The sequence below is a fragment of the Trichosurus vulpecula genome, chromosome 2 (genome assembly GCF_011100635.1).
Source record: "Trichosurus vulpecula isolate mTriVul1 chromosome 2, mTriVul1.pri, whole genome shotgun sequence".
NCBI classification, from domain to species: Eukaryota; Metazoa; Chordata; class Mammalia; order Diprotodontia; family Phalangeridae; genus Trichosurus; species Trichosurus vulpecula.
In genome coordinates, this window is record NC_050574.1 from 82301222 (window position 1) to 82326681 (window position 25460).

At 45.4% G+C, this 25460-nt stretch overlaps 1 protein-coding gene across 1 annotated transcript; it reads left to right on the forward strand.

Annotated features, from left to right (window-relative positions):
* On the forward strand, positions 1 to 23793 carry TRIM3 (tripartite motif containing 3). Its single transcript, XM_036743487.1, has 12 exons — positions 1 to 455; positions 13838 to 14003; positions 14127 to 14358; positions 14622 to 14773; positions 15069 to 15249; positions 15701 to 16433; positions 16595 to 16698; positions 17330 to 17497; positions 18026 to 18194; positions 22436 to 22506; positions 22721 to 22861; positions 22953 to 23793. Exons 2-12 carry the CDS (start codon positions 13873 to 13875, stop codon positions 23103 to 23105), a joined length of 2235 nt encoding a protein of 744 aa, XP_036599382.1. The 5' UTR covers positions 1 to 455; positions 13838 to 13872; the 3' UTR covers positions 23106 to 23793.
* Positions 23794 to 25460: the final 1667 nt, after the last annotated feature.

Sequence of the window (25460 nt, forward strand, 5' to 3'; positions counted from 1 at the left end):
GGAGGGTGGGTGGAGCCGGAGAACCAACGGGCAGCCCCACCCTTTCTTTTCCCCCCTCCCCTCCTTCCCCGGCGGCCTAGGGTGGCTAGAACGTGGGTGGAGCCGGACCCTGGAGTCCTGGGCGGGTGTAGGGTAGGGTGGTGGGGAGCGGGGAGGGCCTTGGGGGCGGGGCCGGGAGTCGAAGAGCCCATCGTCAGCCCCTCCCTCTCTTTCCCTTTCTCCCCGCCCCTCTCTCCCGCCTTCCCTGCCGTGTGCAGCCCGGGCCCGGCGGGCGGGCGCTGGGACTGGGACGTGGGTGCGGCGCGGCGCTGTTCGGTCAGCCTGGTGCAGTGACGGCCCCGGGGACAGCGGGGACAGCGCTGCTGGCACCACGTGAGCCTGAACCCGGCCGGGCCGCACAGAAAGCAAGGCGGGGAGCCTGGCTCCCGGCCCCTCCCAGCTTTCCTCAGCCTGGGGTGAGTGCTGCGGGTGAGGGTGGGCGGCCGGGCTGCCTTGCAGGATGTGTTTGTGTGCGAGTTTAATTATGTGGTTGACTCTGTGTGACAGTATGCATGCCTGTTTGCGGGTGTAGGTATGTACGCACGTATGTTTGGGCTCCGGCGTCTCGGACTCTGGAGCGTGGGGTGGGGTGGCATTGATGCTGAAGGGCCTCTCTGTCCCTAGGGCACAGCTGGCATGGGATTGCTTCGGGGCACAGTGCCACTGCCAGGCACGCCCATCCCCTCTAGCCCCCCTCCTTTCCTGCTAGCCCAACCCTTGCTGACATTTGCCCATCGGGACCTCCTTTTTCACCTCCTTCCAATCTGCCTCACCAAAGCAAGGAGGAAACCTGAATGCATCACCCAGTTCCTTAGTCCAAAGGACTGGACGCCAGGAGGGGGTAGCAGGTGGGGTAGGAGCTAGGTCTTCTGCAAGTCTGCCTACCGAAGGTCGGAAATCTGGGCCCATCTCTTGGCCCATGCCAGAGGTGGCTCTGAGGGAAGCCTGTTGGGAGGCAGGGACTTGACCAGATGGCTCTCCGTATTCTTTAGGGGGCTGTCCCCTCCCCCTCTCCCTGAAGATTCCTTTTAGGCGGAAGGGAAGGGGCTCCAGGGCTCTTGCATCTTAGACGGAATCTGGTTTTTCACTAGAACCCCATGTCTGGCCCCTCCCTGTTTGTGGACTTTTGTAGCTTCCCTTCCTCCTGGCCTTGGCTTCCTGCCTATTTCCCTCTCCTGGCCCACCCAATCTGGCAAGTCCCGTAACAGGCCTGGCTAAACTCTGGGAGAGGGGGCTGTAGGATTGATATCTTTAACACTGATGTTGGTTTTGCCTTCTGGTGTTCACTGGTGCTCCTTAGATATGAGGGTCCTCTCATCTCTCTCCCAGTTACTGTGATTGTGGCTTGTACATGTGATGTAGACTGTTATTGTTGTAGGTCAGGAAAGGAAGTGATCATCATAATTTGGCTTCTTACCGTCTGATCCATCCTGCATATGCACTGCTAGAACACAGCTCTGATCATCTGAACACAAATCAGATCACAGAATTCCTTCTGAGCCACTCCAGGCATGGTCCCTCTGACTCTATAGCTTTGTCACTCCCCAGGTCAAAATCTATCAATGGTTCTGCAGTAGCTGGACCTCTGAGGTCATTAGTAGAGAAATTTCTGCAATTGTACTTCACCACTTTGAGGAATGGGGAACTCATTTCCCAAAGCTTCCCATTTCATTTTTGAATAGGCATATTGTTAGTTCTTATAGTTAAGCAAAATCATAACTCTACAACTGGTCCTAGTTTTGTCCTCTGAGGTAAACAGAGTCAGTTTCTCTCCTATGACAGCCTTTCAAATAGTCATTAATTCCACAAATATTCACTTGTGATTATGTTCATGGCCCCCTAATAATAATAACAGCTAGCATTTGCAGAGTTCTTTAAGGTTTGCAAGGTGCTTTAAAAATATAATCTCATTTGATCCTCATAGCTACCCTGGGAGGTAGGTGCTATTGCTATTCCCATTTTATAGATGAGGAAACTGAGGCAAATTTGCCCAGAGGCATGCAAGTAGTAACTGTCAGGGTTTGAACGCAAACTTTCCTAACTCCAGGTCCAGTGCTTTATCCACTGTGCCTCCTAATTATTACTTGCTGTCTCCTAATAATAACTAATAAAGAGATGAATGGTGTGTTTGTGTGTATGTATGTGTATATGTATTTTTTTTCTCCCTCTGGCCTTAGCTAAATGTACCAGAGAAGAAAAGAAACAGGCAGAAAGAAAGTGTTATGGGTGTTCAGAGGAGGGAGAAATCACTTCACAGATGAACTGATATTTCACCTGGGTTTTGAAGGGCCATGTTCTCCTTAAGCCTTCTCTTTTTCAGGCTAACCATCCTTGATTCCTTTACCTGGGCCTCAGATGTCATGGTTTTGAGTTCCTTCACTACCCTGGTTGTATTCCTGTGATGTGTGTCACTTTGTCAATGTCCTTCTGAAAGTGTGCCCTCCCCACAACTGAACACAAAACTCTAGATGTTGTTTGATTGGAGCAAAAGATAATAAGATTATCACTTCCCTTGTTTCTGGTTGCTGTGCTTCTATTTATATAGTCCATGATCTTGTTAACTCCATCAGAATATTGACTCAAATTGAGCTTGCAGTCCACCAACACCCACCCCTCAGAATTTTAACTTGAAGTGCTGGCTTTACCGTACTCCCCCCCATTCTTTTTTATGTAACTGATTTTTTAAAAAATTAAATTTATTTTTAGTTTTCAACATTCACTTCCATAAGATTTTGAGTTCCAAATTTTCTCCCCCTCCTTTCCCTCTCCCCACCTCAAGACAGCATGCAATCTGATATAGGCTGTACATATACATTCATATTAAACATATTTTCACATTAGTCATGTTGGAAAGAAGAATTAGAACCAATGGGAGGAACCATGAGAAAGAAGAAACAAAAAAAAGCAAATAGTATGCTTCGATGTGCATTCAGACTCCATAGTTTTTTTTCTGGATGTGAATCGCATTTTCCATCATAAGTCTTTTGAAGTTGTCTTAGATCCTTGTTACGTAATTGATTTTTGAACTCAAGAGCAGGACCTTACATTTGTCACTATTGAGGCTTATAATTACATTTTGCTTATCAGTCTATGCTTTTGGTGTTTTTTTTAACCTTAATGTTGACATCCAACATATTAGCAATCTAGAGGTTTTTTTTTTTAACCTTTATCTTGTCATTCAACATGTTAGCAATCTCTATTTACTTTACTTCTTCCATAAATTTGAGAAGCAAGCTGTTTATGTCTTCATTTAGGTCTTGGATAAAAAAATCTTGGAAAAGAACAGGATCTAGGACAGATCCCTGTGGCACTCTCCTCAATACTTTCCTCCATCCTGATTAATACTGCTCCATTATTCAATGTTCTTTGGCTCTGTTTGTTGAAACCCCTGTATATCTGCCTAACTGTACTATTTCCACTTACATTTTTATTTTCATTTTGTTAAGGGTATTGTGAAAGACTGTCAAATGTTTAGTTCCAATCAAGTTAAAATGTACACTATGTAACCCCTAATCTTACCAACACAGTCACTGTATAAGAAAAGAAGATGTTACTGTATGTTATGACTTGTATTTAGGATACCTAAACTGCTTCCTGTGGAACGACACTTTCTAATGTTTCAGAAGCTCTGTGATTTCGCTGGGGATAAAATGCTATAGTAGAGGGTCTTCATAAGTTCTGTGTGGAAGGGAGGATAATCTAAAACCTGGCAGTCAGCAATTTGGTGATGAAACTCTCTGAACTTAATTAGGCTGGTCCTCAGATGACATATACATTCTGTTACCAGGCTTGGACAAGAAGCCTTTCCAGTGTGGTGTGGGACTTGCCAGAGCCTGTACTTTACTGTCATAGACTTTTAAGAGCCCAGGGCTACCTCCATGCCATGGTGAGAATAGGATTTTAGTGGAGGAACAAATACCAAATTCTTTTCTAAATGGTGACCAACACTTATTTAATAATCTGTAGCCAGGGAGTTATGTCAAATTTAATCATCCTATCTTTCATTAATGCATCTTTTTCTTCTTTTAGAAAACTTAGGCATTTGCCCTTTTTTAGTCATCTGGAACCTTTCCCGTTGTCAGTGATTTCTCAAAGATTATATCAGCATTGACTCTGAAATCATATCTTATGTCCCTTTAGCACCTAGGAATGTCTCTGAATCTAGATAATAGAACCTGAGAGTTGGTGGGTATCTCATCTAGCCCCAAAGCCTCATTTTTACAGAAAAGAGACCCAGAAAAGCAATGACTTGTTTAAATTCTCAAAGTTTGTTTGTGGCAGATTTCCAGTTCAGTGTTTTCTTTATTGTAACAGGTTGCCTTTGTCATAATTAATATGAAGACAAAACCCACAGCCCTCTGAATCATTTTAGAAATTATTTTACTTGTTTATGGCTTAAGGCTCTAAACAAGCCATTATTTGAACATTTAAAAATGAATTTTATCGATATTTTTTGTTTGATATCACAGTCATTTCTGGGTGAAGAAAATAGCCACCAGAGTGGATCCTCCTATGTGACAAGGAAAAATAATAAGAAATATCTAGTACCCTGATTTCACCTTAAAGTGTAGCAAACATCCTGCTCTGTCAGCCCACTTTTCTGATGGTTTGAGGAGGGAGGTATATGTCATTATCTGTTCTCTGGGAACTTCACAGATTTTTACCTCCAGTTTGACTTCCTTTTAGTATCTTTTCATTCACATCTTCATAATCATTGTTTGTGACATTCCTTTGGCTCTGCATATTTTGCTTTTCATCAGTTCATGGAAATCATCCCATGTTTCTCCAGATGCCTTATACTTGTCATTTCCTAATGCATAATAATATCCTAGTACATGCAGATTTCATAATTTTTTTCAGTTATTCTCCAATCACTGGACATCCATTTTGTTTCCAGGTCTTTGTCATCGCAGAGTGCTGCTACGAACATTTTAGCATATATTTGACCTTTGTTTAGTCTGACTTGCTTGGCTTATTATATGCCCAATAATGGAATCCCTGGGTAAAAGGGTAATGACTATTTAAACACTAGTTTAATTTAATTTAATTCAGAAATATCATAGTCCTCAGGAAGAAACAAGAATGTTTACTGGTATTTACTTGTTTTATTTTTTAAATAACACCTTCACTTTAAAAAAATTTCATCCAAATATCTATTTTCAAATGTGTTAGCATGCATTTCAGCATTACTGAGAAGGATGCTTAAGGCATGGAACAGTTGGCTTTATTCTCCACGACTGGTTATTTGGGAGGCCATTTTCTTTAGTGATTCTAACACTTTGGTGTCAAACAGACCAAATTCTTTCACTTATTGGGGCTTGTATGAGTAGTACACAAGCCTTGGAGCCTATTCAACCCTTTTATCAAGTGCCTACTATGTACTAGGTGCTGTGCTTGAGAGCTAAACTTTGTGGTATAATAGAGTTCTGGGCTTGGAGTCAGGAAGACCTGAGTTCAAATCCAGCTTCAGACACTTACTAGCTGTGTGATCCTGGGCAAGCCACTTAACCTCTATACGTGTGCCTCAGTTTCTTCAACTGTAAAACGGGATAATAATAACACTTACCTCAAAGATTGTTGTGAGGAACAAATGAGATAATATTTGTAAAGTGCTTAGCACACAACTAACAAATACTTCTTCCCTCTTCTTCCTTTCAGCTGTACTTACCAGTAAGGATGCAAAGATGAAAAACTATAATCTCTGCCCCCAAGAAGCTTACATTCTAAAAGGGGAGATGAACATATAAATAAATGCTAAAAAAGATAGAGAATGATTGTGAAAATAGGAGAGGTGAGAGCTAAGCTGGATCTTAAAGGAAAAGAATTTTAGTAGGTGGAGGTGTGTGTGTGTGTGTATGTGTGTGTGTGTGTGTTTAGAAGGAGTCTGATCCAGACATGGAGAGTGGAATGAATGCATGCATGTAGAAGAATGTAGGACAAGGTCTGGGAATGATGAATAGTATTTGGCTGAACTGTACAGTATGCAAAGAGGAATAATTAATAATAACTAAAATTTGTATGCTGCTTTAAGGTTTGCGAAACCTTATCTCATTTGATCCTCACAAAATCTCTGAGTAGATGCTGTTATCACCATTTTACAGATGAGGCTGAGAGGCCAAACAACTTGCCCAGAGTCACATAGCTAGTCAGTATCTAAAACTGGATTTGAACTCAGGTTTTCCTCATTCCACGTCCAATACTCAATCCACTGCATCTCTATGAGAGAAACCATGAAAGGTGGGATGGAGTTGATTGTCAAGGGCCTTGAATGCCAACCTGAGTTTGTGTTCTATCTTATAAGAAGAGGCTGGTCACTGAAGGGTTTTGAGCAGGAGAGTGATGTGTTCAGACCTTGTGCATTAAAGAGAGCCTAGAAGAAGAGAGCTTGTTAGGGAGAATGTTAACTGTAGTAGGGAGAGATAATGAAAGCCTAATTGAGGCTAGTGGCAGTTAAAAGTAGAAAAGAAAAGGAACTTTTTTAGAGTCATTGGTGGAATCAGTTGGAAGAGACCTCAGAGAGGTCAATTAGTCCAACCTGTACCTGAACAAAAATCCTCTCTAACTTTCCTGAGAAGTGGTCACTTGTCCTTCACTTAAAGACTTTCAGGGATGAGGAACATATTGCCCCATAAAGCTTGTTTTACTTTTGGACAGCTCCAATTGCTAAGATGTTTTTCCTTCCATCAGTTTAATTTAACAAACATTAATTGCCTATTATTTCCAGGGAAATGGAAGGCAGTGGAGATACAAACACAGACTTAAAACAGTTTCTGCCTTTTAGATGGTTATGTTCTGTGGGAGGAATTTACATCCTAAATCTAGCCAAAAACTGCTTTTCTGAAACTTTTCTTCATTACTCCTAGCCTTACCCTCCATAGAACAAATCTAATCCCCTTTCCACATGACAACTCTTCAGATAGTTATGTTCCCTCTAAGCCTTTTCTTTTTTAGGCTAAATACTCCCGGGTCCTCTAACTGTTCTATGGTCTGGTCTCTCTTTCACTATGCAAGTTGCCCTCCTCTGCTTAAGTTTGTCCATGTCCTTCCTAAAATTCAGTGTACAGGGCTGTTCATAGCACTGCATATATGATCTTACCAGAGCAGGCTAAAACAAGACTATCACCCCCTTCCTTTTGAATACTCTTCTACTAATGTAGCCCAAGAGCGCATTAACATTGCTTGGCTACTGGCGCACTGTTGACTCATTGGGCTTACAATCCGCTAAAACCCCTTAGATGTTTGGGGTTTTTTTTTGCACATTTAATAAACACTTTACAGGATCACAGAATCCCAGAGTCAGAAGGGACCATAAAGTCCATCTAAGTCCAACACATGGGGGAAGGGAAGAAGTATTTATATAGCACCAAACAGATGCCAGGCACTGTACTAAGCACTTTACAAATATTACCTCCTTTTATCTTCACAACAACCCTGGGAGGTAGGTGCTATTATTATTCCCATTTCACAGGTGAGGAAACTGAGGCAGACAGAGGTTAAGTGACTTGCTCAAGGTCACATAGCTAGTCAGTGTCTCAGGCTAGATTTGAACTCAGGTCTAACTTGCTCTAGGCCTAGGACACTGCTGCACCTAGCTGTGCCATATACCTGCCTGAGAATCATGTCTACAGCATCCTCCCAACATGATCAACCAGTCTTCATTTGAAGCTCTCTAATGAGGGAAAACCCTCTATATCCCAAGGTACTATTGTCTAGCTACATTTCCCTATCCTGGGAGGCATAGTGAGTAGAGCACTGGACCTCGGGTCAGGAAGACTTGAGTTCAAATCTGGCCTTAGACACTTACTATATGTGTGACTCTGGGAAAGCCTGCCTCAGTTTTCTCATATGTAAAATGGGAAGGTAATAATGGTGCTTACCTCCCAGGAAATTGTTATAAGGATAAAATGAGATGATATTGGTAGAGTACTTTGCAAACTCTAAATGGTAGCTAGTATTATTCTGTTCTTGTACAGTTGATAAGTGTAGAACTTTTCACTTAACTATTAACTTTCATCTTTTCACGTTGGGTCATTATTAGCTTATTGGCTAATTGAATAGGGGTGTGTGTTGTATTTCTCCAGCTAAGCTATAGACCCTCTGATTGCCTGGACTGTGTCTTCTCTCTTATTATGCCCTTAAAGGGCCTAACATAGAGCTGGGAATATTTGTGTGTGTTCAGCAAGATGCCTGTTAAATGAATGGGCTGGGAGAGTTGGGAGAAAGCTTCTTGAAGGACCTAGGAGTAGAACTTACTCTTGACAGATGGTGATGGTGATTAGGAAGAGGAGGATAGTGATGGGGAAACTAATAGCTGAAATCTATATGGCTCTTAAGCTTTTCAAAAATTACACGTCTACATACAAACAATATCTGTGCATATATACACGTGTATACTATATATGGCCTAGGTAGTATAGATGACATATACACACATATACATGTATAAAATGTGCACATGCCCCCTTCCTTCCCCCATACTTAAAGCTGCACTAAGACTCGCTTGTTCCTCACCACAGTGCCGTGGGATGGATAGTGTTAAATGCCTTTGAGATTCTCTATCAGATAAAGAAATGGAAATTCTTCATCAAATAAAGAAATGGAAGTTCAGAGGGATTAAATGATTTGCTCATGGTACTGTAACTTGTCAGGGAAAGGCGAAATTTGAACACAGGTCTCTTGACTCCAAATCTAGCTTTTCCCACAACACCTTGATGTAGAGGATCATAGAGTTAAGACTGAAAGGGACCTTAGAACCCATCTAGTCCAGCCTCCTCATTTTATAGTTGAGGAAATGTGCTTTAAGTTTTACTAACCCTTTACATGCATTATTTCATTGTGGAGAAGAAAGAGGGGGGTTTTGGATGAGGGGAAGGGAACACGATGTTAGAAGAGAGAGCATCATCTGCTGAGAGGGGGAAGAGGGGTCCAGTGGTGGGGGGAGTGAGGACAGGGTAGTGAGGCAGTGAGAGAAAGGAAAAGGCTGTCTGGTACCAAGTTGGGGACAGTGAACGTTGAACCCATGTCTTTGTTTTGGGTCTGGCATGCATAGTTCTGCACTTTCCTTTGGCAGTGCCCTGTGTCTCAAGAGTACACACTGATACCTGAGTGACCTTGGGCAGGTCACTTCTCTGAGCCTCAAGTTTACACATTTGTCAAATGAGGGGGTTGGACTACACGGCTTCTAAGGCCCCTTCCAGCTGTAAGTCTATGCCTCGAGTCTAAGGATTGAATCATATGAATTTTAGAAGTTGAAAGAAACCCTAGAATCACAGCATTCCAGTTAAGTGATCATCCAGCCTTTGTTTCCCAGTGATGGACTATGTCCTGAAACAACATATTTCAGTTTTTCGCAGCTCTAAATTATATTAAGTCAAAATTAGCTTCTCTGTAACTTCTACCTGTTGCTTCTGGTTCTGCTTTATGGGTACAAAGAATAAATTTAAGCCCTCTTCTGTGACAGCCTCCAAATAATTATACCAGACCAAATGTCATGCTGTTGCCTCCTGCCCCCCTCCTCCCCCTAGTCTTTTCTTCTCTGGGCCAAGTATTCACTCCCAGTTCCTTCAACCAAGTTTCAAGTGGAATATTTTCCAGTCCCTTCACCATTTGTGATATGTGCACAAATAGCAGTAAAACAAGGAAGAATGCGGTATGTGTCATGAAATTATAGGAGTTTATTGGAGGGAGATCAGGACAGCCTTAATGGATATGGTGGTAAATAGCTGGGTCTTGAAGACTGGGTAGGATTTTGACAGGTACAGACACGAGTGTGGTGGTGGGGAAAGGCCTTTTAAAGTGGATTGAACAGTGTGAGCCAAAGAGGCAGGGGCATGACTATGTAAGGCATGTTCCAGAACAGCCAGGAGCTCTGTTTTATATGTGGATGTGTAAGAGAAAGCAGAATGTGGTGTAGGGGATGGTAGGAAAGAAGAAGGGGATCAGAAGTATAGTTTGAGAAAGGAACAAGGGGGAGCCTTTGGGGAGGTACTCAGGCTGAGCTGAGGGTGACTGATAGGGAGGGCAGTCACTGCCCAAAGGGTGCCCCGTATCTGGGACAAGCTGGGGCATAGATAGACAGAAGCCCATGCTGTTGCCAATGATTCCACTTCCACTCCTCCAAATACTTGCCACATAGGTCTGCCTCCAGATCTAGGCCTCCTTGTCCTAACCCCAGGCTCCTCTGCTTTCCAACCAGCCCTTCTGGATCAAGGCCCAACCCGCTGCCACTCTCCCCCTTCTGCTGCTTGCATGTCCTGCACCTTAGTCACTTCTCCCTCTCCCAAATCCATGCCCATCTTCCTTCACTGTCTCTCCGAATGATTAAGATTCCTTATGCCAAGATCTTAGACCCCAAACCCACCCACCTTAAGCTGCCCGCTGCTCAGGAACACGCCCTTTCCCCATTCCCCAGCCCCCAAGCTGAAGCCAGGGAGGGGTACTTCCCCTCCCCCCTGCCCCCCTTTCCCATCTGATGATTCTGGCATACAGAAGTGGCTCTCATTTTCTGGAGTGGAGGAGGGTCCCACGGGTTTCCAGGCGAGCCATTGAACCTAGCAGGGGCGGGGGTGCCAGCGAGGGGGAACCACCGAGGGGGAGCTCGGAATGCTTCTCTGCAGCAGGAAGGGAAAAGGGAAGAGGAAGAGGAGGAGCCGGAGCCCCGGCTGACTCTCGGTCCTCTCTCTCCAGCCCCAGGCAGCACTGGCCTTGGGTACTAGCTGCTCCTCACTCTCTTCCGCCCCATAGCCACCGTGCTGCCCTAGAGGCCCATGTCCCCTCTTGGGTCTCGTGGTGAGTGGGACTCGGGGTTTGGGCTGCCTAAACTGGGTGTATCCCTACCTAGTGGCCTCTTGACCCTCTCTGAGCCTGCCCCCCTCCCATAGCTTCTTGACCGCTTCTCAGTCCAGTGAAGCATTGAGCCTCATTTTCCTGAGACTATTTCATCCGCTCCTCCCCTCATTCCCTCTGAGTACGTGTAATTCTCCTGGGTCAGCATCCTCTTCATCCAAATTTTGTTCCCTGTGTCAGCCCCAGCAGCCCCCTTACTCAGCTTCGAGTACCCCAATCCATGAGTCTGTGCTGCTCCCTTGCCCCCTGTGCCCCTTCCCTTGCTCCATTCCAGTGACTTCCTGACCCTCTAAGCCTTCGTTCTTCACTCAGTGCATGTATCCCCTTCAGGCAGAATCTGGTTTTTCTCTCGCTGTCTCCTGATCCTGCTCTCCCTCTACCCCCATCATAGAATCTTGAAATTTAGATCTGAAAGGAACCGTGGAGGCTAGCCCAACCATCTGGTCCAGCCCCTTCCTTTTACGGATGAGGAGCTGTGGCCCAAAGAGGCTTAGTGACTTGCTCAAGGTCATACAGCTACTTAGTGATGGTGTTAGGATTTCTACCCAGGTCCTCTGACTCCAGATCCAGCAGCCTTTCCACCATACTGTGCTGCCTTCCTTATGCCAGCACCTAGGTCCCTTAAACACCTGCTTCCTTGTGTGTGCCTTGGCTAAAGTGCCTGAGCCCCTAAACTCCCCCCAAATTCTCCTGTCATTTGAACATCTCCATCACTGTTCAGTCACATCCCTCTGGTTCCTGTACCCTTTCCGCAGCCCCTTCACTTTGCTTTAAATGCCCTTGAACTCTTTCTGTTACTCAGGTCCCAGAGCACCCTTCCCCTCCAGCCCTCCCCCACTTTACTCAGTTCCTTGAGTAAAAAAAAAAATCTATGTTCAAATCCTGCCTCAGATGCTTTGTAGCCACATGACCTTGGACAAGTCACTAATTCCCTCTGGTAGTTTCCTCATGTAAAATAAAGAGGTTGAATTTGATGGCTCTAAATTTTTGGTCCTAGCTTTTTCATCCCACCCTCCTGACTTAGCTCCCATAGAGCCTCAGTACTCCCAGCTCTGAACTCCTCACTTTAACTCTTGGGCAGTGATCTGAAACCCTAGAGCCAAAACTCCATACTTAGCCCCTGTACAGCCTTCCTAGTCTACTGACTTCAGCTTCTTCACCCTCCCTTTCTCAGTCTCAGTGGGTTAGAGCTGAAGGGCAAGATGACCCCAATTCTGGCCTTCCAGATCCATCCCTTAAGTTTGTGTCTTCTGAAGATCTTTTGAAGGAACTCAGAGTTTTTTTGCCTGGAGAAAAGACATATAGGAGATTTGATCTGTTTTCAAATATTTGAAGGACTGTCCTGTAGAAGAGTGATTGGCTTTGTTCTGCTTGGCCCCAGGGAACAGAACTGAGAGCAGTCGGTGCAAGCTGAAGAGAAACAAATTTTGGTTTAAAGAACTTGTTAAGCATTATAATCCTTATCTTATCCTAAAGTGGAGTGGGTTGCTCCTGGATGTAGTAGGTTCTCCCTCTCTTTAGGCCTTCTGATAAAGGATAGATTTGCCAGCTATGTGGCAGGAGGAATTTTTTTTCAGTTGTGGGTTAGACTAGCTGGTTTCTAAGCCAACTTGGACATTCTGGGCTTCCTTCCCTCCTGTAAATAAGGCCCAGTCTTCCTCCAGCTTTTCTCAAAGAATTCTGTTTCTCCCACCACCTGGTCCCTCCTCCTCATCTCATACTTAACATGGGGCTCTATCCTGCCTTCATACCTCCACCAGTTTTTCTAACACTGTTTAGGGAGGCCCTATCCTATATATATTCTTGCCTCAAGTTGGTTTGAGGGGTCCCAGGAGAGGATGTTTCTTCCTCATCTTGAGGAAGAAACTCTGCCTTGACCTTGCTGAGGCATCCTTGGCTACTTGTTGATCTCTGTGACTTTGGGCCTTTCTGACCTCCGTCCTATTTGCCTAGGGCATGCTCACAAGCCTTATGTTAAGGCTCTCACAAGGAAGTATGTTCCCCACTTATTCTTAGGCTTCATTTCAATTCCTGATTAGGCCTGACCCCTTGTGTGCTTTTCCTTAGATTTTTTTTTTTTTTTGCTTCCTGCAAGACCCCTACTCCAATTGGATCTCTCATGCTATGTTCTTTATTTAATGCCATCACTAAGGTGATGGGTACAACCTGAGCCAAATGGCTATTCATATTCTTCTTTATCGCAGGTTACTCATCATCCCTCAGGAGCCTGTAGGATTTCTGGCCAGGAAAGTGGTCTCTCAGAGTTTTATTTTACAATTTTGTATTGGTTCAGTTCTTTCAATTGTATCTGACTCTTTGTGACCCCATTTGGGGTTTTCTTGGCAAAGATTCTGGAATGGTTTTTTATTTCCTTCTCTAGCTCATTTTATAGATGATGAAACTGAGGCAAACAAGATTAAGTGACTTGCCCAGGGTCACACAGCTAGTAAGTGTTTGAGGCCAGATTGGAAATCAGGTCACCCTGACTCTAGGCCTGGTGCTCTATCCACTGCACCACCTAAGTGCTGTGCCCTTTTACAATTTTAAATGGCACACGTACCAGTGATGCGTGGATGGTCCTGCATCCCAGCCTACCCATCTTCTTCTCTTGCACTGGCTGTCCCAGATTTCCCTACTCCATCTTTGGTTTCCTGCATACACAGAAAGCCAGTTTTAGCAAATATCCGTGTTATCAGAAGGAAGGGATTCAAGAAGGAAGGAGTTTATGTGACTGTCTACAGAGTTCACATGGGGAGGAGATACTATTGCTAAGAGGTAGGACTGTTTACTGAATAGATCTGAAGGAACATGCCCGTGAAAACCATTTGGGGGAGAAGGATAAAGGGTAGAGAAGGCAGGTGAGACACCCTCTGCTCTGCCCTGCTGTGCCTGTTAGTGGCCTCTCATGGAAGAAGAAGGGGATTGACTGACATGTGTTTTTCTCTCCCCAAAGACTGGCCTGAGGGGGAGGAACTAATTGTCTGCACCATGGCGAAGCGGGAGGGCAGTACCAGCCCAGTGGTTCGGCAGATTGACAAGCAGTTCCTGGTATGCAGCATCTGCCTCGATCGATACCATTGCCCTAAGGTTTTACCCTGCCTGCACACCTTCTGTGAGAGGTAAGCAGCAAGGGTGTGTGTAGAGGTGATGGGGGAATCACAGTGTTCCTTCTCCCTGACTCTGATCCTGGATCCTCCTGCCCATATTATGATGCTGCTTACACCTTTCTCTCCTCCTTGCAGGTGCTTGCAGAGCTATATCCCTGCGCAGAGTCTGACATTGTCATGTCCTGTATGCCGCCAGACTTCCATCCTCCCCGAGCAGGGTGTTTCTGCTTTGCAGAATAACTTCTTTATCAGCAACCTGATAGAAGTAATGCAGAGGACCCCTGATGGAGGCCGTGATCCCACTGCCCCTCACCCACTCTGCGCTGTGGCTGGGCGTCCTCTCTCCTGTCCCAACCATGAAGGCAAGGTGGGCCCAAGAGAGGGCCAGTGAGGCCAGGGCTGTGCCTGTCTGGACAGTACAAAGATAGGGATGGGAAAAGGGTGGAGAGGAAGAAGAGATAGGAGTGGGATGAGGGGTATTTGGGACAGTGGGGATACAAGGGTCTGGGGCCTCTGGCTGGTTGAAGGAGAGACTAGTGGGGAAGACTGGGCAGGGATTGGCTAAGAGATTACTGGGGTGGCTAGCTATTGTGGGCTCTAGCCCATCAGTTTCTGCTTGTTTGCTCCCAGACAATGGAGTTCTACTGTGAGTCATGTGAGACAGCCATGTGTGGGGAATGTCGAGCTGGGGAACATGGGGAGCACCGCACTGTGTTGCTCCGGGATGTGGTGGAGCAGCACAAGGCAGCCCTGCAGAGACAGCTGGACACTGTGCGCAGTCGGTAGGAATGGTCAGGGTATGCTGGGTCTGTGGGGAGAAAAGACCCTGGGAAAGGGGAGGAGGGCTGCTCAACTGGCCCCACAGCTTTGCTAGAATGAGGCACTGGATTCAAATCCCATGTCTCAGAAAATTACTAGCTCTGTGACCCTGGGCATCCTTTGAGCCTCTGTTTCCTCAGTTATACAATGAAACAACTGGACTTGATGGTTTCTGAGTTTGCTTCTGACTCTAAATCTGTGATCTTTTAATCCCTCACAGATTTCAGTGATAGCCTTCCTTGCCTGTTCCCCCTCTAGGTTGCCCCAACTGACGGCGGCCATTGCCTTGGTGGGAGAGATCAGCCAGCAACTGGTGGATCGGAAGGCTGAGGCCCTGGCCCAGATCAGCGGGGCCTTTGAGGAACTGGAGCAGGCTCTACAGCAGCGCAAGGGGGCACTGGTCAGGGACCTGGAGGCCATCTGTGGGGCCAAGCAGAAGGTGGGCTCCCAGCCCCCTTTCCCAACTTCCCCCCCAATTTGCCCCTCTTTTCCCCATTTCCCCATCCTGCTCCTTTTTTTTGTTCTCCCTATCCCATTCCCTTATCCCCTTCCTCATTTGGGTCCTTCCTTTTTTCTGGGTCTGTCCTCAGCACCATCCCCACTGTGATCCATAGTGCTTTCTGTGCCCTAATGGTATTTATTCCTGCTGAACCCCATAGGAGTGCCCCTTCTATGCCCCGTGGTGCTCTCCCTGCACCCCACAGTGCCCTCTGCATGGTGCTCTCCATGTGCCATCATGGTACCCCTCGTCCCATATCCCTTTGCTCTGCATCCCTGCTACGCCCCAAGGTGCACTCACTATATCCCCCTGGTGTCCTCTGCATGTTACCCTCCCAGTGCCCCTATGGTACCCTATCTATGCCCCCACGGTGCCCGCCCCATGCCCCCAGGTGCTGCAGGCCCAGCTGGAGACCCTTCGTCAGGGCCAGGAGCATATCGGGAGCAGCTGCAGCTTTGCGGAGCAGGCCCTGCGGCTAGGCTCAGAGACGGAAGTGCTGCTCGTGCGCAAGCAGATGGGGGAGCGGCTGGCAGCATTGGCCAGCCAGGCCTTCCCTGAGCGGCCTCATGAGAATGGGCAGCTGGAGCTTCTTCTAGAGACGGATGGCCTGCGCCGCTCTATTCTCAACTTGGGTGCACTCCTTACCACTAGTGCCACAGCCCACGAGACAGTGGCTACAGGTGAGGGCCTTCGCCAGGCACTGGTAGGGCAGCCAGCCTCACTGACTATCACCACCAAAGACAAGGACGGGCAGCTTGTGCGCACAGGTAGTGCGGAACTTCGGGCTGAGCTGACAGGCCCCGATGGGGCTCGCCTTGAAGCCCATGTGCTGGACCACAAGAATGGCACTTATGAGCTGGTCTACACAGCCCGGGCAGAGGGTGAACTTCTCCTCTCTGTACTACTATACGGGCAGCCTGTACGGGGCAGCCCCTTCCGAGTGCGTGCCCTGCGTCCTGGTGACTTGCCCCCCTCTCCTGATGATGTCAAGCGCCGGGTCAAGTCCCCTGGTGGTCCTGGTGGCCATGTGCGTCAGAAGGCTGTGCGCCGGCCCAGCTCCATGTATAGCACAGGAGGCAAGAGGAAGGATAACCCTATTGAGGATGAACTAGTCTTCCGAGTTGGTGAGTGGCCTCCCTAGCCAGCTGCCCATAGTGACAACTGAGGCCTATGCAAGGTCACTGGTATGTTTGGGGGAGGGGGGCAGGAGGAGCAAGGAGAGGGAAGGAAAATTTGGCTGCAGGGCCTATTTTCATGCCCCCTCAGAGTGGTGCTCTTCCTACAGGCAGCCGTGGGCGAGAGAAGGGCGAATTTACCAACTTACAGGGCATCTCTGCAGCCAGCAGTGGCCGTATTGTGGTGGCTGACAGCAACAACCAGTGCATCCAGGTAATGATCATCCCTCCAACCCAACCATCTGGATATTGAGGTGACATTTCTTCTACCACCATCCACTCACCTGTATCCAGGTAACAGCATCCACCAAAAGACCAGGGTATTTAGGTAATGCTAGCCTCACCTCAACCCACTAACGAAGGTACTGAAGCAATTCAGGCTTTCATTGGATGTACTACTAATACCCAGACCTTAGCTTGCTGGGTACTCTGGGAAGAACAAAAAAAAGCTAGAACTGGCACCTGCCCTGACTCAAGGAACATTTTTTTTTGCCTAGGGAAGACTTGAATATATATGTAGGCAGAGAGGAAGGAATGAGTTGAGAGGGAGGTTGAAAATATGGGAGAGAATATGGATGATTTGAACATAGGATCATGGAGGAGTAGATCTGGATTCAAGGGGAGGGCTCAGTCTAATAGAATGAGGACACCTCTTCTACCTTTGCCCTCTTCTTCCCTAACAACCAGTGAGTAGAACAAATGGACTGTGTAGAAGGGTCTGGGGTCTGTAGCTAGGGAAGTCTCTCCATTCAGTCTCTGCTTTCATCTCAGTCAACTCTGTCCCCTTCGTAGACCTCTTTTTAGTCAGTCTCCACAAGAGTGTAATCTCTCACTGCTCTTCCTAGGTATTCTCTAATGAAGGCCAGTTCAAACTCCGCTTTGGTGTACGAGGCCGCTCTCCTGGGCAGCTACAGCGTCCCACAGGCGTAGCAGTGGACACCAATGGTGACATTATTGTGGCTGATTATGACAACCGCTGGGTCAGTGTCTTCTCACCTGAAGGCAAGTTCAAGGTGAGAGGCATGCATGGCTTATCAGTTTCTATCTCCTTCCCTGTGCTGAGCCTGAGAAGGGAGAAGACATGAGACTATTTAGAAATTAAGCAATAGTTCATTAGAAGACTGGATCCACAGTTAAGCTGTGGAGTTAGTGAGAAAGTTACTGGTTTCTCCAAGCTGGAGTCTTTTATACAACTCCTTTTTCCTGGACTCTTCTTGGTTGTGTCCTCTCTCTGAGGTAGGCCCCTTAGGCTCTCTGGTAGAGCCCTCTGGTCTCCTCTGCCTGTAGTCTCATATTTTCTTCCCTCTTCATGGAGCCTGGAGCCAAGGACTCTAATATTCTTCTTTGGAGAGACAAAAGAAGAGTGAGATTGGAGAAGCCTTACTCTGCTTCTTTCTTCATTTTCCTCTAGTTTTTGGCCTCACTATTTCCATGGTAGTCTGTCTGTAAGACCCTATGCTAGGATATGATGATTTCCCTACCCTTTTCCCATCCTGGATTGACCAGCTTAAGCCCCAACTTCCCTTTCTGGACTTTTGCAGACTAAGATTGGAGCTGGGAGGCTCATGGGACCCAAAGGTGTGGCTGTGGACCGAAATGGACACATCATTGTGGTGGACAACAAGGCTTGCTGTGTCTTCACCTTCCAGCCCAATGGAAAGCTAGTGGGTCGCTTTGGGGGCCGTGGTGCCACTGACCGCCATTTTGCAGGTATGGGGATAGGGTTGTATAGCCAAGAAACCATGAAAATTACTAAGAGATTCCCCACTGCCCCGAGTCTTTTTCTTCTTTGGAGACTGTGTCACATCTTCTTTACACTGGACCTGAGGCCACCCTATCCACACATACCTACTACCCTGGGAATCTCCCCCACAACCTGAGAAGCAGAAGGCATCTGTACCTAACCACCAAATCCCCTACAAAGGGTTATCTGCTTTATGGCCTTCAGACATGGAGAGCTTACTATCTCTCAAAGCAACTGATTTTCCTTTCAGAAACCCAACCACCATGAAGTTTTTCTTTATGTCAAACCTAAATCTCTTCACCTCTGTAGCTTCTACCCATTGCTCCTAGTTCTGCCCTCCAGGGCCAAATAGAACAAATCTAGTTCTCTTTCTGTATACTGTCTTCTAATACTTAAAAGGGCTGGGATCATGTCTCTTCTCTCTGCACTAAATACCCTGAATTCTTTCAACTGTTCCTCACGTGGGATGATTTCCATTGTCCTCATCATCCGTGTCACCCACTTCTAGATGTGCTCCAGCTAGTTGCCATCTTAAAATACGGTCTTCAGAAACTGAGCAGAGCACTTCAGAGGTGACTTCATCAGGGCAGAATAGAGTGAGGCCATCACTTTCATCATTTGGGAAGCGGTGCCTCCTCTAATGTAGCCTTGGGTCCCATTAGCTTTTGTGGTTATATTCTGTTGGCTTACTGAATTTGTAGTCCACTAAAATCCTCAGATATCTTTTTCATGAATTGCTGTCTAGACGTGTCTCCCTTATACTAATAATATTATACTAATACAGCTGATTTTGTGTGTGTGTGTGTGTGTGTGTGCACGCGCATGTATATATTTTTCCCTATTAAGTATCATCTTATCAGATTTGATCCATTGTTTTTGCCTGTCATGATGGTTTTGGATTCTAGCTCTATCAGTCAGTATGTTAGGTATCCCTTTCAGATTTGTATCTTAACAAATTTGATAAAGATGCCATTCATTTAAGTCATTGAAAAAAAATATTAAATAACACAGGGTCAAGGATAGATCCCTCGGGGGCCCTGCTAAAGACTTCCCTCTGAGTTTGTGTTGACCCATTGGTAGTTTCTCTTTGGGTCTGTTCATCATACCATTTCAGATTCCACCTCACTGTCCTCTTATCATTTGGTCAAGAACAGCATGACTTTGTCAAAATTCCTTACTGAAATCCTAGTGTTTAGTCTCTGTAGCATCCTCTTGATCTACCAGACTAGTGACAGTCAAAAAAGGGAAATGAGGTTAGTCTGGCATGACCTGTTTTTGATGAAGCTATTCTGGCTCTTTGTGGTCACTGTGTCCTTTCTTTAAATGCCCAGAAATCTGCCCCTTTAACATTAGGATCCAGAGCAGGGCTTCTTAACTTGGGGTCTGTGAACTTGCTTTTAAAAATATTTAGAAAACAATTTCAGTATAATTGATTTTCTTTGAGATCTTAAATATTTTATTTTGTGCATCTAAAAAAGTGATTCCAAGAAGAGATTCTCAGATTTTACCAGACTGTCCAAAGGGGTCCATGGCACAGAAAGTTTTAAGAACTCTGATATAGAATTTTGTCAGAAATCGATACGACAACCTCATTGGCTTATTTTGAATCAAATTCTACCTTCTTCCTTTTTTTAATAAATCAGGATGATTTTTTCCTTCTCTGGTCTTGTAGCACTTCTCTTGTTCTTCATGATTTTTCTTTTTAAAAAAGTATTATATTATTGGCCAACATATTTCACAAATAAGGTCAAAGGAAAACTAATTATAAATGATTGTACATGAAACCGAAAACTTCCATTGTTTTTAGTTTGATTTTTTTAAAAAATTGTTTTCACTTTACCCCAATCTTCTTGTTTCCATGTCCCCTTCTCATTTTCCTTTCTGTGCATTTCTCGTTTCTTTCAGAATCTTGGATACAGTTAGTCCAGGTTAAGTGCTCTCCTGTCTTCTTGTTTGGGTTTCCACTCTGTTTACCATTGTTTATTTATCCTTCCCAGTCCAAATATTATCTACTTTGGCAGAGAAGCCAGGAGTAGAATATAAGTTGATTATAGTTCTGCCTTCCCTCCATTGTCCGTTATCACCATCCCATTTACTCTGAGCAGCCATTGTAAGTGTGTGATCACACTTAACCTCTGTCCACCTCACTTGTCTCATTTGGAACACAGGGATAAAAACAGGACTAACCTCCCAGGGTGGTTGTGAGGATCAAAAGAGGTGCTGTGCTTTGCAAACCTTATTGATCTCTATAAAGGTCTTCCAGTAAGATTGTTATTTTCATTTCGCTCCCAAGAAAGCAAAAAAAAAAAAAAAGACCCTTTTAGTTCTTTGTATTGTCAATCATCAGCTTCAACTCATTCTGAGCTTTACTACTACTGACACTATTTTTGGAGAATCATGCCAGTCTTGTATTAATTATCAGTTAGCTGTCTCTGTTTTTAATTTTTCATAATGTCTTTTTTAGCATCTGAGTTGGTTGGTGTTTGTGTTTGTGTTATAAGTATTTCATTCTTAAGAGTATTCCTTCTTTTGACCGAGCAAAAAAGTCAGACCATTGGCTCCTATCTCTATTTCCAAAGAGTGCTTTGAAATATATTCTCTCAAACAGAAAGTGTCTTCATTTGGGCCTGAATTTCCTCTTCTCTCAAGAATTTTAAGATAAGAGTGAGTAGTCCTATCCTGCCAAGGTTCTTATCTTTTCTACTGCAATGCAGTTAAATTTAATGTAATCATTTGCTAAATACCCTCTGCTTGCAAGGTGCCATGTTGGGCACTAGGGATACAGAGAAAATACACAAACCAGATCTTGGCATCAAAGTGCTTATACTCTCCTGGGGAAATACAACATATACAAAGATAAGTAAATATGAGAGAACTTAACGCAGAAAGGGGATTGGGAAAGGCTTCCTGGAGGAGGTCAAACTGAATCAACATGACTTTCTCTGAAATAGAAAATAGTAGGAATCCTTTTAGATTGACTTTCTTTACATAATTCTTTTATTTCTTGCTTTTTCAACCACTCACTCAAAGCTTTCCCAGGGGAATATCTTCTTATTATCAGAGAACCATAAACCCTCATCTATTTCTTTTAGTCTGAGATTTCTATTCTTGTAATACCTAGCAGCAAAATACTTTGGTTTTGTGTTTGTGTTTGTGTTTTTTTTTAATCTACCTTAGAAGGCAAACCCAGAGTTAAAAAGAACTATAGATGTCACTTAATCCAACCTCCCAATATATAGGTTTTCCATTTAGTTTCCCTAGCACATGGTCATGAATGTTCATATAAAATACAGTATTCCTAAAGTCTGGACACTTAGCAAAAATGCATTTTCAAGAAATGAAATGAATGAAATTTTCAGCAACATTTTATTTAATTGGAATATTAACAAATAACATCTTCAATATGATTTCCATCATTTGTGATGCAAAGGTTGATGCGCTTTGCAAGATTCATGTGAACTCGATGCAGTAACTCCACATTGCCATCAATTTTAGCACATTCATTCTTTATGTGTTTTCTGTGTTCAATCAAGTGTGTTGCATCTGTGATTTTCATTGAGTACACCTTCTCCTTTAGCATATCCCAGAAAAAGAAGTCACTGAACAACACAGAGTCTTTGGTGAAATGGTTAATGAGATGTTAATGATATTTCCTATGTGTCCAGACTTTAGGGACACCCTGTGTAACAAACAAATAAAATAACCTTTTTGTCAATCTTTAAGACTGCTCCCAGCCTAATCACACAACCCCATAATTCTCAAAGTTTAATCTATTGTCTAGCTTCTTATGGTACTGTATAACACTAGAACTATTTAACATTTCAGTGACTTCCTCCATGTTGGTTGGAATCAGGTCTATCTAGCAGTTGTCTTAATTGCTTTCTTTGATTTCTGAAGAATAAAATTATCGTTAAGGCAAATCAAGCATGTGTTAGAGAGGAGTCCAGTAGATGTCCAGATAGTTCTCTCTCATGTGTACCCTCTCATATGCCTTTTCCCCCTTTCTCCATATGGGCCCACCCTGTTCACTACCCTCCACTGGGCATGTGAGTGTATACATACAGACACACAGACACACACACACACACACATTTACCCCTGCTGGCCTGGGACCACCCAGTGAATCTCTGAGCAATTTGTGAGGGCCATCATCCCTATCTCTATATTGAAATTCTTTCTTACTGATTCTTCTCTCCTGTGTCTTAAGGTCCCCACTTTGTTGCTGTGAATAACAAGAATGAAATTGTGGTGACAGATTTTCATAATCATTCAGTGAAGGTTAGTGACATCCACACAAACATCCTTTTATATCCCTGTCCTTCCTATACTCTGGATCTCCAGGCCACCCTTTTCCCATGACTCTTTTCCTTCCCAAAGCCATTTCTTTTCCTCTCTGTTTTCCCTGAACTCTGCTATCCTCAGCCCCCAGGGGGCCCAATGTCCCTCATGCTGGGTGTTTTTGAATTGGCTCTTAAGTCCCCTCCTATTCCAGGTGTACAGTGCAGATGGAGACTTCCTCTTCAAGTTTGGCTCTCATGGTGAGGGTAATGGACAGTTCAATGCCCCTACTGGTGTGGCTGTGGACTCGAATGGGAACATTATTGTGGCAGACTGGGGAAACAGCCGTATCCAGGTGAGTCCTTATGGTCTTTGGTCCCTAGAGGTCTGGGAGGTTAGGGGCAGGACTCAGGCTGAACTTCCCTGACTTTCCCTCTGCCCTGCAGGTATTTGACAGTACAGGCTCTTTCCTATCCTATATCAACACCACTGCAGAACCACTCTATGGCCCCCAGGGCTTGGCACTGACCTCCGATGGCCACGTGGTAGTGGCTGATGCAGGCAACCACTGTTTCAAGGCCTATCGCTACCTCCAGTAGCTGCTCTGCTGACTCAGACCTGGATGGATAGACAGATGGACACCACCACTTCAAGGATGGGATGGGCCCAGGACCCCTGCACTGCGGGCCAAATCAGGGAGCAATGAATGTGGGAGCCATGTGCCCTTCACCACGCCAGGGCCTTCCCCAGGGATCTTCTCCCCATGTTCACCAGTTGACCTTTATCTTTCTCCCTCCCCCCGCCATCCCTTCACGCTGCACTTTATTTATTCGGTTCCTGCTTTGGTGATTGGGGTGGAAGGGAGGCTGTGGGGAAGGTGGCCAGGGCTGGGAGGCCTATAAAATCTCCCTGAGCTTACCATCCTGCTACCTGCCCACTTGCCCACCCACATGGTTTTTGGTTTCCACAAGAATGTGCTAAGCTTCACCCCTAACCCCTTGCCCCACTTAGACCTACACCCCAAGTTGGGGTCTAGACCCCCTTTAGGCCTGGTCTTAGCCCCGTCACGTAGATCAGTTGCTGCCGGTTTTTCTGGCCTGTCTCCAGGAGGAGCCTGGGGCCTTCACAGCCAAGGGTTCTGGCTGCCTCCAAGCTGCTTCACAGGGCAGTGGAGTAGGCTGGCAGGCCATGGTTGCCCCTCTGCCCTCTCAGACAAACTGACAGACAGACAGTAACACCCTTGCCCGGCCCGCTTCAATGTACAAAATAAACGGTCTCCGTGGCTTCCATTTTGATCCTTCTTGGGGGAGAAGGGGAATGATGCTGATTTGGGCACCTCCCCAACCCAGGAACATGGGGTGAGGAGGTGGACCAGGAGCACTAAAACAGGGAAAGAAATGGGATGGAGGAAAGCAGGCAATTGTTCCCTCAGACCTTGGTTCACAGTGCACTGTGGGTGCAGAGCAGGCTCTCCTAATGAAATTTTGAGGTTGGGCTGTGGTGGTAAGGGAGAGGGTTGCCTCCGAGACTGTAGGTCTGCCATTCTTTTCCTTCATTCCTTATCCCAGGCTATGGTAGGGGACCTGAGGGGATCTGGAACCTGGAATGATCTAAGGTTCCTAGCAACATCAGAACAGTCACCGCCTGGGTAAAGATGAGACAGGAATGAAGTAAGCTCACAGAGCCATGAGATGAAAGGGTCCTGGAGAACAAGTTCTGACTTGCTGAGAAGGGACAGAGTGGTATGATGACAAAGAAGGTCATGGCAAATGCGAGAGCTGCCCTGGGCATCTTGTACCCTGAGGAAGGCGGGTTTCCAGGATTAACTTCACACACTTACCACCTGATATTGGGACCAAAGCAGTGGGCAAACCCTCTAGTCAGGCTCCTAGGAGCTGCCTAGGTAGTTCAATAAAAGTGTGAACAACCCAGACTTAGGACCTCATTGTGAGGGTGCTACCACACCTACACACAAAACCATACTCCTACCTACAAAGAGTGAACACCAGAGTAGAAATTTAGAGGAACAAAATGGAATTAAGTTGTAGAGGAAATTTCATATGGATGGACTTCCATAAACTGGGAAGGGACTAGTTTAGGGGTGGATTTGTTTCTAAATGAGATGCCCTCCTGGATCCTTAGGGACATTCTTGGGGTACATAGTAGACTCAGCAGTACAATAAAAAATGGCTGGGCAGTGGAAAGACAAATAACCATTCTTTGTGAGGAGCTTGAGGTTGGCAGCAAAAAGTGTGTGTGAATCCCAGAAATCCTAATTGAATGAGGGAGCTAAAGATGCTGTTAACAGAGATTTGAGGTATGAGAGAGAAACACACTTTAGCTAATTCCCAGGCCAAGGGAAGTAGGTTTCATGCCTCAAGATCTACAATTCCTATTTCTCAAAAGCAGCACTGTCATGTGGGACATGTTAGGATGGCATAAAGGTCTGGACATTAATTGTTCCCCTTGAAGGAGTTAATGTGGTGATATGGTAGGCTATATTACTCCAAAGTATCTGTCATCTCATCAGTATTTTTCCTTCTTCCAGTGATACAGATCTCAATTTTACCCATGCCTGTTTATCTTGTGTGGTATTTGTCCATGTCTTCCTATAACTCTTCGCATTAGGACCACCAAATGTGGGAAGGGCCTTCCTTATCTTTTCTTGATATGGTATGGGTGCTAGTGGAGCAAGTGAAAGCTGTTCAGAAGTTGTTCCTTGTTCTTGTTGTGTAACTGACACATCTTTTTTTTTCTAGTCATAAATTTATCTCCTTACAGTCATTATAATGACCACAATTGTGTGTTGGACATTGCAAAGATATTTACATTTAGCCTCAACCCTGAGTGATGGTACCAATAGATAACTCCATTTTACCAGTGATGAATAAACTCAGAGGTTGTAACTTACCCATGGGTTGCACAGCTAGTAAGTATCAAGGCAGGGTTTGAAT